The sequence below is a fragment of the Orycteropus afer genome, unplaced genomic scaffold, assembly GCF_000298275.1.
Source record: "Orycteropus afer afer isolate SDZICR_OR568_19922 unplaced genomic scaffold, OryAfe1.0 scaffold00039, whole genome shotgun sequence".
Lineage (NCBI taxonomy): Eukaryota > Metazoa > Chordata > Mammalia > Tubulidentata > Orycteropodidae > Orycteropus > Orycteropus afer.
Window position 1 is genome coordinate 12,282,164 of NW_006921626.1, and position 15,048 is coordinate 12,297,211.

Here is a 15,048-nt window from a genome sequence, read left to right on the forward strand (position 1 = left end):
AAAAAAAAAATAAAAAATAAAATTTAAGGAAAGAAATCAAGTAAGTTCACTTTACAATAAGAATTGGTTCATTTCTCCAAGACTCTGCAACAATTCTAAATTTGTTTCAACTGATAGGTTGGTAGATAGATAGATTAGATAAGATAGATAGTTGGGTAGGTAGATAGATAGATAGCTGCTGTTGACTTTACTCCAACTCATGACAATCTTAAGTGTAACAGAATGAAATGTTGCCCAGTTCTATGTCATCCTCTCAATTACTGGCATGTCTGTCTATCACTGTGCCAGTTCATCTCACTGAGGGTCTCCCCCACCCTTCCTGGTCCTCTACTTCAACAAACTTGATGCCCTCCTCTAGCAATTGATCACTTTTGATGACATGTCCAAAGCAGTCAGTTGGACAATGTTCTCTTGTGACCCATAGGTTTTCACTGGGTTATATTTGGAAGTAAATCACCAGGACATTCTCCCTAGTTTATCTTAATTTGAAACCTCAGCTAAAATCAGCCCACCATGGGTGACACTGCTGGTACTTGAAATAGCAGTGGTTTAGCTTGCAGCATTGTACCAATTTGCAAGCTGTCATAGTACAGCAAAAGGACAGCTGGGTAAAGCAAACATTAAAAGAACCATAAGAAAAATAGGCAAATCTAGTCAGAGTGAAAAATTTTAACTATAACTCATAGTTATAGTTATATAGTTATAGTTAACTATAACTCAGAGAACAAGCAGATAAAAATTAGTAAGAAGAGAGAAAATTTTTTAAAAATGATCAACAAATGAACTTAATGGGCATATGGAACATTGCAGTCTAGACATGCAGCTTACACATTCTATCCAAGCACATAGAGAACATTTCCAGGATTTATTATTAATAAGCAACAAATCAAGTTTCAATAAATGTTAAAAGACTGAAACCACAGAGCATATTACCTGACCAAAATGCTATTAAGCTAGAAGTCAATAATTAAAGCTAGTTTGAACATTCTTATATTTCTGGAAATTTGGAAATATACTTCTAAACTAACCATAGGTCAAAGAAGATATCAAAGTTGAAAAACATGATGCATTGATGAAAGATTTTCTTTTGAAATTGGAAAGATGACAGCGGTGTCTGTCTTCCATCTCCACTGGAAAAGACAGTAGTATTGGAAAAGAAAAATATAATTATTTTCAGGTAATATATTATGTACTTAGAAAATCCAAAAGCATCTGTAGACACATTATGAGAATTTTTTTGAAAAATGGCATAATTACTGGAATTAAAGTTAGTATATAAAACCAATTGCATTTCTCTACACCAGCAACAAACATGTTGTGAAATACTTTTAAATACTCTTTGTTGTGGCATCAAAATAAATCTATCAAAGATATACAAGATTTAGATAAATAAAATTATAAAATAGCATTATGATAAATTTTTTTGAAAAACCAAACCCACTGCCATCAAGTCAATTCTGACTCCTAAGCACCCCCATAGGGTTTCTGAGGCTGTAAATCTTTATGGGAGCAGACTGCTAATCTTTCTCCAATGGAACAACTGTATGTTCAAACCACCAAACTTCCGGTCAGCAGCGGAAGGCCTTACCAAATCACCACCAGAGAGCCAATGATAAGTTTTAAGTCACCTAAATAAGTGAACACCTAAGTAAGTGAACACCATGTTCATGAATTGGAAAACTCAATATTCTAAAGTTGCCAGTTCTTTCCAAATTGATCTATAGATCCAGTATAATCCCAACCTGTTAATGTGTGCATGTGTGTGTGTGTGTGTATAAGCTGACAAACTGATCCTAAAAGTTATATGAAAATGCAAAGAGCCAAAATAGCCAAGACTATGTTGATGAAGAGCTAAGTGAGAGAAATTCTATATCGAATATCAAGATGTACTTTAAAGCCACAGTAATTAGGATAGTTGTATTTTTTATATGTGTGTATATGCTAAAGCAAGAATAAACAACCAGACCAATGGAGCAGAACTGAGGGCCTAGAAATAGACTCAAACATACACAAGAATTTGTTTTATGGCAAAAGTGATACTGCAATGTAGTGGGGAATGTTTCATCTTTTCATCAAATGGTGCTAGGTAATCAGATATCCATAAGGAACAAAAAGAAAGGAAAAAAAAAAAAAAAAAACTTGATGAAAATTCAATTGTATCTGAATTGTGGACCTAAATGTAAAAAACAAAATTATAAAACATAATTTGGGCGAATGTGTTAAGAAGAGATTTCTTAAACAAATGAAAAATAAATGATAAATTGGAATACATTAAAATTTAAAACTTCTGTTCATCAAAAGACACCATTAAGAGAATATAAAGATGAGTCAAAAAGTAAGAGAAAATATTTGCAATACATATATTGAACAAAGGACCCTGTCCAAAATGTGGAAAGAATGACTACAAATCAATAAGCAAGATACACAATCCAGTAGATAAATGAGCAAGAGCCTTGAATAGGCAACTCACAAAAGAGAATGTCCAAATGGCCAATAAACATAGGAAAAGATGCCTAGTTTCATCGTTCATTAGGGAAATGCAAATTAAAATCAAAATTATATACATCTTTCAGATAGCACTAACATTTAAAAGACTGACAATATCAAGAGTTAGGAGTGATATGGAATAATGGAAACCTCATAAATTGCTGATAAGAATGTAAAATGCTATAATCATTTTAGAATACTGTGGTATTAATATTTAAAACTATACATATCCTGTCACTCAAAATTTCCACTCCTAGGTTTTTACCCAATGGAAATTCATACATAATGGGACAAAACTCAAAATCTCACACACACACACACACACACACAAAACACCAAGCTTACTATTTGGATGGAGACGGGTAAAATCCCCAATCCTATGGCACTTATGACTAAGGCCTGGAACTGAACTCAACCTGTGGGTCAATTTTCAGCCAAACAATAGATAGGTCTATAAGGTGAACAATAACACTAGGGAGGTATACACTCCTTAGAAGAATCAACCATTCAAGATCAAAAAACACAGCATTTACCCAAGGGCAAAGTTCAGAAGGTAAGAGGGTTAGGAAAGAAGAAAGAATGGAAATGGAAAACACAGGGAGGAAGTGGGATGAGTGATGGTATGTTGTGGGGATTGTAGTCAATGACTTGAAACAAAATGTGTATGAACTGTTAAATAGAAAACTTACGTGCTCTGTAAACTTTCACTCAAATCACAATCACAAGAAAAAAAATGCATGCATAAGTGAATCAATAAGCATATATAAAAAATTTTTCATTGTTATTCATAATAGCCAAAACCTGAAAACAATCTAAGTGCCCTCAACAGTAGAATGGATAAATAAATCTTGATATAGTAATAAAATGGAATTTTCTACATCAATGAGAATGAATTAATACAGCTACACAGGAACATGAATAAACGAGATACAAAGGAGAATATACTGTAATATTTCAATTATCTAAAGTAAAAAAAAAAAAAAAAAAGCAAAGCTAGACTATAGTATTTGGGGATGTATATTTAGGTGATGAGACAACAAAGAAAACCATGAAAATAGGAGATTGATCAGCATTTTGAAAGAATAATTGATTTATTATTAGGTTCGAAGTATATTTCTCTTACCACAACGACTCCTGTCTCCTTTGCCTGTACTTACCTGCAATCTTTACTCCAACCAACAGAATTTTTTGTACTTTCCAAAGTTCATCATCATCTTTCACATTTTCTCTCATGTTAAATTTGATAACATGAAGTGCCTCATAGGCTTAAACATAAAACTTTTTCCTCTGTCTAAAACTAAAACGTATCCAATGGCGTCTCCTGGAGAGGCCCCTGATCCCTTTTGCTGGAGTGCTCCCTGGTGTCCTGTTCCTTCTCTGATATCCACGGGTCTTCCTGGCCCTTTTCTCCCAAACTTCTGATACTGGCATGAGGAAGAAGCAGCAGGCCAAAAGAGGCCATGTAAGGAGTCAAAAGTTTATCAGGATTGGAGTTAGCTTCTGAATCAATCCCTACCTCTGCCCCTTATTCTGATAGTATGACCATAGTATGAACTTACTTCTTTTATTCTCCTTTCCTCCAACTGAGACATGAGGGGCTGTTAGACTAATGTAAATAGATAATGTATGTAAGTGCTCAGCCAGTGATAGATGCTCAATAGAGTAGCTATTATATTTGTGTAATTCTCTATTATTATTTCATGTTTTCATGTATGATGTATGTGTGCTTTACTCCTTCCATAAGAGTCAAGATTCTTGTAAACAGGTACTCTGTCTTTTATTTTCTGTCTCTCATAGTATCTTTGTTGTAACAAGCCTTTCAAATGTTCTGTCTGATGAACAGAAGAGTGTAATTTAGTAAATGATTGCACACTTTACCAAAAATTCTGTATTCAGATTCTTTTAAATTGTTAACTTCCTTAGTTGTTTGAGAAACTATTTGATTTTCCAAAGTATCTAATAGAATACTAAACATTGTGATGAAGCTTATGAAATAGTAAACATACTAATGTTTTCACTCCAGATCCGCCAGTGGCATAATCAGGGGCTGCCTCTTGGTCAATATTCAGCAGAAAATGCCATCTTGATCAAGAATGGCCATCAGTGGCCCTTGCTGATCGACCCCCATAAGCAAGCACACAGCTGGATCCGTCAGATGGAAGGGTCCAGACTGCAGGAACTCTCCATCAAGGACAGCAATTACATCAAAAAAATTGAAAATGCTATGAAAACAGGAGGGAGTATCCTGTTGCAGGTATTCAGACAATATGACCTAACTCCCTAATTCCGTGCAGCTCACACATAATGTTATGCGTGCTCAGTATAAAGAGTAAGAATTTTAAGCGACAGGTAACTTTTGCCAGGACAATAATAAGTAAGTAAGTGAAGTGAGTTTTCATGTTAAGTTCTCTCAGAGCTACCTTGAACTGGTGTCCAGATTTGTAATAAGATTTAAATTTTCACAATGCTATGTCTTTTCAATTGCACCTTATTAGTGGTGAGGTAATTTTTAAATTTTGTTATCTATTGGGTTTTTCAGAATCTCCCTGAAACATTACCTCTAAGTTTAAAAGCAATTTTGAAGAAGGATATCTATAAGAAAAGAGGACAGTATTTCATAAGGATTGATGATTCTGAGACTGAATACAATTCCAAATTTAGGTAATGTTTCTCACATTCATATTGAGTAAGACAACATTGAATGCCCAGTATTTCAGTCCTGTACTCAAATGCAGTCTACACTCGTGCCTCTAGGAGAAAGTCAGATTGCATTTTGAATGTTCTTTTGGGTATTTTGTTTGTCACAGTCATCAGTATACAGACTAGAGAACAAAATTGTTATTTATCAGTTCACTGCAAGCCAGTATTTCTCAGCCTGTGACCCATGAATCGTTATAAGTTGCTTGAAGACTCTTCAGGCAGGAAGCCCTGGCCCCAGTTTATCCAGAGAAATTCTGATTGCTCTGTTTGCCTAACATTTTATTGGTAGGGTAGGGACAGGGTAGGAGTTTCTGCTGCTTTAAAAAAAAAAAAAAAATCATGTTTGATACCAGAGAGTGAAAAGCCTGGGGAGATAAAAACATTGTATCCGTATTCCCAGGAGTAACAGGTTGCCTAGAAACTGAATCCCACCAGCCAACTTCATAAAGTACCATTCTATAGTCCAATTTAATTACCACCAAGATACCATTCCCAAAAAAATAAGACATTTGACTTGTCTGGTCATGTACATCTCTGCCTATGGGAAGGGCCAAGAGAAAATCCATTCATAATCAGAGGATTGCTGGGTGAGCAGGTGATCAGCAAGGGCAATTAGGTCCCAGCCCATTGCATGTAGTTTTTCACAAAGAGTCTTACAGATCTACTGTTTACCAAGGGGTCTTGACTCTTAAATCTGTTGCCCAGTGTATATTTTCCCCTGGACAAAGCTACTGAGTCTCTCATCAGATTATTACTTCTTAGAATTCTGTCTTCCAGCCTCCATAAAGCATGCTCCAAAGTGTGTTCCTCCAAGCATCATTTCCAGGGATTTAATTGGTGTCACTCAGAAAATGAATCCCATGGTTTTTAAAAGCCCTGGGTTAAACAAAGTAAAACAGGGTTCTTTGATGGCCTTCAAAACTCTATTAGTCGTTGTCAGTGAAAGCAAACATGGGAATAGGGACGGATAGATAGGTGAACAAGCTAAACAATTAGGTATGTCTAAATGGAGAGTGTATCCAAGATCATATATAGGGTTGGCAGACAATGGGCCTAAGTTCATGTGAATGATCAGAACTCCCAGGTGTATAGTAGAGCTGACAAGGGGCAAGGTTATGGTCATTGCTTGGTCACAGCCAACTACCCAGAGGGACTGAGTAGTTGATCCTGTGGGCTTGGGACCATAGTCGCAGGGGACGTCAAGCTCAATTGGCATAACATACTATATAAAACATTGTTCCACCTACTACTTTGGCGAGTAGTGACTGGGACCTTAAAAGCTAGGAAGCTGCCATCTAGATGCAACAATGGGTCTTTCCTCGTCAAGAAGAAAGAAGAAAATCAAAATTAATGGAAACAATCAGTCCTAGTGACTGGTACACCATCCAATCTGCAACCTATACAACTATGAGACCAGAAGAACTAGATGGTGCCCAGCTACCACTGCCATCCACTTGGAAGGGATGTAGGAGATCCTGCATAGAGAGGGAGAACAATGTGGAACAAAACTCAAAATCATTTGGAGGCAAAAAAAAAAAAAAAAGAAGGGGGGGACCAGGTTTGCTGGTCCAATAGAGCCTGGTGTAACCACTGAGACTATGGCCCCTGGCTGCCCTTCAGGTCTGGAATTGAACCCACAACTGTGGTTTCCAGCCAAACAAAGTACAGGCATGTGAGTTAAACATTTACCTCAAGTAGACACATGCCCTGGAGAGAACAATCATGGGAGAAGGAAGGGCTGCTTATGCACAGGGAGATAGCTCAGGGTGCAGAAGAGTATGAAGGGATGGACACTGGGAGGAGGTAACTATGGGGAGGAAGTGGGAGGGGAGCTGCTGCATTGTAAATTTTGGTCAATGACATGAGACAAAGTATATGTGAACTGCTGTATGAAAAGTGAATTTACTCTGTAAATCTTCACCTAATAAAAAGAAAGAAAGAAAGAAAAATAAACGTATCAATGATCATGGAAAAAAAAAAAAATCTCTATTAGTCAATGAGCCCTCTCCAGAAAATAGTATTCTACAAAATACATGTTGGGAAATGCCATATTAACCCATTCTTTTTTCTCACTGAATACAATATCGTTGATTAAACATCATCTCTAGAAATGCTAATGAAGTTACATTCGCCTGCACTGACAACCTGGTTCTCCTATTTGAAATAGTGTTGTTTGAGGAGACCGTGGAGGGCATTGTTTTAGAGGGTAGACTTGGTGACAGATCCCCAACACTTTCACTTTCTGGCCATGTGATACTGGCAACTTATTTGAGAGTGAGGAATACTCCCTGCTTTATTGGGTTGCAATGAGGACTAACAGTTTGTCATACAGTATGGGCTTACATGCTGAAAGCTATACCAATGGTATTTCAAATACCAGTAGGATCACTTACAGACAGAGCTTACAGACAAAGACAAAGTAGGAAGAAAGGCCTGATGATTTACTTCCAAAAATTAGCCAATGAAAACCCTTATGAATCACAACAGAACATGGTCCAATTTGCTTGCTTTGGATGTGGTGTTGTTGTTGTTGTTAGGTGCCATCGAGTTGGCTCTGACTCATAGTGACCCTATGTGCAACAGAATGAAACACTGGCCGATCATGCACCAGCCTCATAATCCTTGCTATACACGGCCCCATCACTGCAGCCACTGCATCAATCCATTTCGCTGAGGGCCTTCCCCTTTTTCACTGACCCTCCACTTTACCAAGCATGATATCCTTCTCCAGGGAATGGTCCCTTCTGACAACATGACTGCAAAAGGGGTAGGGAAGCAGCATCTTCTGACCTCCTCTAACTACACAGGAGAAGGACAGAATCACCATAAGCAGCCCAAGGCTTTTCTTATGAGGCCAGACATGCTGCCACCCTCCAGCCCTCTTACCAACCTCAGCACCAACCGTTCCTCCTGTGGCACCAACCACATCTCTGCTGGGTTCAATAATTCACAGCAGTGACCACACAGAACTCACAGATTATGGGGTTTATTAGGGAAGCAACAGGCTATAATTCAAGTTCAGGAACACACTCAACCTCTCTCAGCTGGCTGTCTCACTCAGCAGCCGGCCATCTGTCTCAGACTCTCTCAGCAGTGCATCTCTTTCAGCAGCACGTTTCTCTCAGCTGGCAGTCAGAGAGACTCCTTCTGCCTCTAGAAGGGCTCCTTTTGAGCCTGGCAAAGTGATCAAAACCAACCAATCCCAACATCAGAGTTCTACACACCTGAGAGAGAGCAAACTTCCCAGAAAATTACTTCCTGCTGCTCCCAACAGAAATGCGCCAGGTGGATAACTTTAACAATCAGAACTATGCAGTTGCTCACAGCAAATTCCACCAGAGTTCTGGTGGCGTAGTGCCTAAGGCATTTGACTGCTAACTAGAAGACTGCTGGTTCAAACCCACCAGCCACTCCTTGGAAGGAAGATTGGGCAATCGACTTCCATAGAGATACTGCCTCAGAAACCCAAGGAGGGCTCACTATGAGCTGCAATTGACTCGACAGCAGTGAGTTTGCTTTTTTGGTTTTCATGGCTAGAAAAGCCACATCGTATAATTTACTACACCTCAATGACCAAAGTAGGTGAAATAAAGTCTGGCTATTCTTGCTTCCAAGGAGCATTCCGGCTGCACTTCTTCCAGGACAGACCTGTTAATTCTTCTGGCTGTCCATGGTATTTTCAGTATTCTTCACCAACACCATAACTCAGAAGCATCATCTCTTCTTCAGTCTTCCTTATTCCTTGTCCAGCTTTCACATGCACATGAGACAATTGAAAACACCATGGCATGAGTATGACACACCTTAGTCTTCAAAGTGACATCTTTGCTCTTCAGCGCTTGAAAGAATTCTTTTGCAGCAAATTTGTCCAGTGCAATACATCTTCTGATTTCTTGACTCCTGCTTCCATTGGTGTTGATTGTGGAACCAGGTGATATGAAATCTTTGACAACTTCAATCTTTTCTCCATTTATCATGATGCTGTTTATTGTTCCAGTTGTGAGGATTTTTGTTTTCTTTATGTTGACGTGTAATCCATACTGCAGACTGTAGTCTTTAATCTTCATCAGTAAGTGCTTCAAGGCTTCTTCACTTTCAGCAAGCAAGGTTGTGTCATCTCATATTGCAGGTTGTTAATGAGTTTTCCTCTAATTTGGTGTCACGTTCTTCTTTATATAGTACAGCTTCTTGGATTATTTCCTCAGCATACAAATTGAATAAGTATGGTAAAAGGATACAACCCTGACGCACTCCTTTTCTGATTTTAAACCATGCAGTAGCTCCTTGTTCTGTTCAAATGACAGCCTCCATGTACAGGCTCCTCATGAGCACAATTAAGTGTTCCAGAATTCTCATTCTTCTCAATGTCAGCCATAATTTGTGATGATCCACATAATCAAATGCTTTTGCATAGTCAATAAAAAGCAAGTAAACATCTTTCTAGTATTCTTTGCTTTCGGCCAAGATCCATCTGATATCAGCAATGATATCCCTCATTCCACATCCACTTCTGAATCCAGCCAGCAGTCAGAGAGACTCCTTCTACCTCTAGAAGCTCTCTGTCTATATATTGCTCCAACCATTTTTGAATTATCTTCAGTAAGATTGTACTTGCATGTGATATTAATGATATTGTTCAATACTTTCCACATTCTGTGGGATCATCTTTCTTTGGAATGGGTACAAATATGGATCTTTTTGAGTCAGTTGGCTGTAGCTGTCTTTTGAATTTTTTGGCATGGCACAAGTAAGTGCCTCCAGCACGGCACCTGTTTGTTGAAACATCTCCATGGGTATTCTGTTATTTCCTGGAGTTTTGTTTTTCAGCAATGCCTTCAGTGCAGCTTTGATTTCTTCCTTCAATTGTTCTTGATCATATGCCTCATTCTGAAATGGAAGAATATTGACAAATTCTTTTTGGTACAGTGACTCTGTGTTTTCTTCCATCTTCTCTTGATGTTTCCTGCATCATTCAATATTTTGCCCATAGAATCTTTCAATATTGCAACTCTTGGCTTGCATTTTTTTCTTCAGTTCTTTCAGCTTGAGAAATACCAAATGTGTTCTTCCCTTTTGGTGTTCTAACTCCAGATCTTTGCACACTTAATCATAATATTTTACTTTGTCTTCTCAAGCTGCTTTTTGAAATCTTCTGTTTAGCTCTTTTATCTTGTCAATTCTTCCATTTGCTTTAGCTACTCTCCATTCAAGGGCAAGTTTCAGAGTCTCTTCTGACATCCACTTTGGTCTTTTCTTCCTTTCCTGTCTTTTTAATGACCTTTTGTTTTCTTCATGGATGATGTTCTTGATGGCATCCTACAATTCATCTGGCTTTCAGTCACTGGTGTTCAATGCATCAAATCTATTCTTTAGATGGTCTCTAAACTCAAGTAGGATATAATCACAGTCATATTTTGGCTCTCATGGATTTGTTTTAGTTTTCTTCAGCTTCAACTTGAACTTGCATATGAGCAGTTGATAGTCTGTTCCACAGTCAGCTCCTGGCTTTGTTTTTGCTGAAGATATTGACCTTTTCCATTGTCTCTTTCCACAGATGTAGTTGATCTGATTCCTGTGTATTCCATCTGGCAAAGTCTACGTGGATAGCCGTTGTTTGTGTTGTTGAAAAAAGTATTTGCAATGAGTAAGTTATTGATCTTGCAACACTCTATCATGTGGTGTCCAGAATCATTTCTATCACCAAGGCCATATTTTCCAACTGCTGGTGATTCTTCTTTATTTCCAACTTTTGCATTCCAGTCACCAGTAATAATCAGCACATCTTGATCGAATGTTTCATCAATTTCAAACTGCAGAAGTTGGTAAAAATCTTCAATTTCCTCATCTTTGGGTTTAGTAGTTGGTGCATAAATTTGATTAATAGTAATATTAACTGTTTTTTCTTGTAAAAGCTTGCTTTTGAGTTGGTTCTGATTCATAACAACTCTCCTTGGGTTTCCAACAAAATATCTCTATGGAAGTAGATTGCCCAGTTTTCCTTCCTAGGAGTGGCTGGTGGGTTTGAACCACCAGACTTCTGGTTAGGAGTCAAATTGCTTAGGCACTGTGCTACCAGAGCTCTTATTCTTCCTTGTAGGCATATGGATATTATCCTGTCACTGACAGCATTATACTTCAGGACAGATCTTTAAACATTTTTCTGTGACAATGAATGCCATGCTATTCCTCTTCAATTTGCCTTTCCCAGAATAGTAGATTATATGGTTGTCTGGTTCAAAATGACCAAAGCCACTCCATTTCAGCTCACTAATGTCTAGGATATTGATCTTTATGTGTTCCATTTCATTTTTGACAATTTCCTATTTTCCTAGATTCATACCTCATACATTCTATGTTCTAATTATTAATGGATGTTTGCAGCTATTTCTTCCCATTTTGAGTCATGTCACATCAGCAAATGGAAATCCCCAAAGCTTTACTCCATCTCCATCATTAAGGTCAACTCTACTATGAGGAATCAGCTCTTCCCCAGTCATATTTTGAGTGCCTTCCAACTGTGGGGCTCATCTTCCAACCCTGTATTTGGCACTGTTTCAGGGCTATTCATCAAGTTTTCCAGTAATATATCAGACAGTGATTCACTGCTATTCATATGTTTTCACTGGCTTTGGACATAGGATAGACCATGCACTAAAGGAAGACATTACGTTTGGAGAAGTAGACAGCCAAGGAGAGTGACAGAGACCCTTGGTGAAATAGATTAGCACAAAAGTTGCAACAATGAACTTTAGTCCACACCAGTGGTTGTGATGATGCAGCACCAGGTAGTGTTTGGTTCTATTGTATGTGAAGTCTCTTTGAGTCAATTTGAAGGCAGCTAACAACAACAACATGAGGACTAAGGGATCCCTGGATGGTGCAAACAGTTAACTTCCTCACTCTTAACAGGAAGGTTGAAGTTTCAAGTCCATCCAAAAGTGCCTCAGAAGAAAGTCCTAGAGATCTACTTCCAAAACAGCAGCCATTGAAAACCCAATGGAGCACAGTTCCACTGTGATATCCATGTGGTAACCATGATTGGAGTCTACTTGATGGCAATTTTTTAAAATTAATATTATTAAATTAATGAATATTATTAAACAAGATCCTCACCACCCTCAGTGGCACCACCCTGCTCCAAGCCACCATTGTCTCTCACTTTTAACCAGTCTCCTGCTTCCATATTTGACCAGCTACCCCTAGACTTTTCTCAAGATAGTAGCTAGAGATTCCCGGTTTAAAAAGATCATGTCACTCGTCTTCTCACATCCTTCCATCTGACTGGCTTCTCACTCAGAATATAAACCATAGAATTGGCAATGATCTACTAGCTAGTCAAAACACCTACTATTTAGCATTTTTCTTTATCCTTATGCTTCAGCCAAGTATACACAAGCATAATTTATGGTTGTATTTTGTAAAGTCTTAAAAAGAAAATATATTTATGTAGTACAAATTAAGAATGTACTTTGTGTAAAAATGTGGATATCTTTAAAAATTAATTCTGTTTTCCAGGAAAAATAAATTTTCCATTATTAAACAAATTAGTTTTATTTTTTTTCCCTGTACAGTCTTTGAGTAACCAGTGCCTTTCTCATGTTTTAGGTTATACATATCTACAGAAATAGCCAACCCTCATTTTCTTCCATCAGTTCATAACTTTGTTACCATGATCAACTTTACAGTAACATTCCAAGGTTTACAAGATCAACTCTTGTCTACTGTAGTAATGCATGAAGTCCCTCATTTAGAAAATCAACGTTTCAAGTTGCTGGAGAATATTTCCCTCGACACTATAACTCTCGAAGAACTGGAGGAAAAAACATTAAATTTGTTGCAGAAAACACAAGGTAAGTCAAGATACCAAATAATGTTAAGAGATCTGTGCATATGTTTGAAAAGGAGAGAATAAAAAGTTTATAAGGAAACATTCTGGACTGGTACCAACAATACAGACCTCCATATCCACCAGATGATTAATTAGTATAGGTGATTCTCTCCATGTCTAAAAGTAAAATATTGTACGTTTTTATGCTCCTCAGTTTCTGTCTTTGCTTAAGCTCATCATGTCATGGAACATTTGCCAGCACAGTCAGTATAAATCTTACAGGCTCTATACTTCTACTTCAGGTACAAGATATAGATAGATAGATAGATAGATAGATAGATAGATAGATATAGATAGATAGATAGGCATATATATATATGTATAAAGTACATATATAGATAGACATAGATATAGATATAGAGATAGATAAAGTTATATTTCAGAGACTGATAGATTAGACTTTCCCCAAGTATTAGTAACTGAAAGAGCTTATAATAGGGCACAATCTATTGATTGATAAACTTAAAATATGCTGTTAAATGTTTTAATGTTTATTAAAATAGCAGTAGAAACTATTTGCTGCTTACCACAAGAAATGTTTAAGAAACACAGATTTTAGACAACTAAATATACCTAGCCCACCACTGTCAAGTTGATTCTGATTCTTTGCAACCCTACAAGACAGAGTAGAAATGCCCAATAGGGTTTCCAAGACTTTAATCTTTATGGAAGCAGACCACTATGTCTTTCTCCCACGGAGTGACTGGTGGGTGCAAACTGCCAGCCATTCAATTAGAAGCTGAGTGCTTTAATCACTGCACCACAAGGGCACCTAACTAACTCTAGAGAAACATAAATTCCTGAAGTACACTGATACACCTCCCCCTAACTCAACTGTGATAAAATGCACATTAAGTCATTAAGACTATCAAAAGCTGAGAGTTCCGGCAAGATGGCAGACTAGGCACAAGGAGACACATGGAGCTGCCGAGGAGGGTTGGGCAATCCTACTTCCGTAGTAATACTGCCTCGAAAACCCAAGGAGGGGTCGCTATGAGTCGGGGCCGACTCAACGGCACATAACAACAACAACAACCACCACTCAGGAATCTCCAAGCCGTGTCCTCTGTGCCGTCAGGGTCGCTCAGTCCGCTGCCAGACTGCAGCTCCATGTGTCTCCTTTCTTGGTATTTTCACACAAATTCTTCTGCTAGTTGGGGTTTAGTCCACTTTTGTATCCTTCCCTTCAAGGCTCAGGGGTCCAAGATTATCTTCTGTGTCTGTGTTAATTGGTTTCCCTTTTCTTTGTTGAAGAGCGTCTGTGCAGTCCTTGTGCCTAGTCCGCCATCTTGCCGGAACTCTCAGCTTTTGATAGTCTTAATGACTTAATGTGCATTTTATCATAGTTGAGTTAGGGGGAGGTGTATCAGTGTACTTCAGGAATTTATGTTTCTCTAGAGTTAGTTAGGTGCCCTTGTGGTGCAGTGATTAAAGCACTCAGCTGCTAATTGAATGGCTGGCAGTTTGCACCCACCAGTCACTCCGTGGGAGAAAGACATAGTGGTCTGCTTCCATAAAGATTAAAGTCTTGGAAACCCTATTGGGCATTTCTACTCTGTCTTGTAGGGTTGCAAAGAATCAGAATCATCTTGACAGTGGTGGGCTAGGTATATTTAGTTGTCTAAAATCTGTGTTTCTTAAACGTTTCTTGTGGTAAGCAGCAAATAGTTTCTACTGCTAGTGGTGGTAGGACCTAAGAATTAACCCAAAAATCACCCTACTAGCCAGGGACTGCACGGACTGCACAGTGGCTGGGGAACAAATGAAGAAGGTGAAGAGAAAGGTGGGCTGAGTTGTGGACTTTTGCCGGTCCGGAAGGCACCGCCATTTTGTAGGTTTAAAAAGCAGCTTGACTATTTTGGATATTTAAAGAGACAGTGCTCTCACAGATTCCTGTGGTGGTAGGAATTAAGAATTAACCTAAAAATCACCCTGCTAGCCAGGGACTGCACTGAGGACTGTGCACGATGGCT

At 38.2% G+C, this 15,048-nt stretch overlaps 1 protein-coding gene across 1 annotated transcript in view; it reads left to right on the forward strand.

Annotated features, from left to right (window-relative positions):
• Nucleotides 1-15,048, forward strand: part of DNAH14 (dynein axonemal heavy chain 14) — a 792,430-nt gene that overhangs the window by 631,788 nt on the left and 145,594 nt on the right. Inside the window, exons 66-68 of the mRNA XM_042780425.1 lie at nt 4,511-4,741; nt 5,027-5,148; nt 12,793-13,037. Coding sequence (XP_042636359.1) covers nt 4,511-4,741; nt 5,027-5,148; nt 12,793-13,037 — 598 coding nt within the window. The remainder of the gene's footprint in view (nt 1-4,510; nt 4,742-5,026; nt 5,149-12,792; nt 13,038-15,048) is intronic.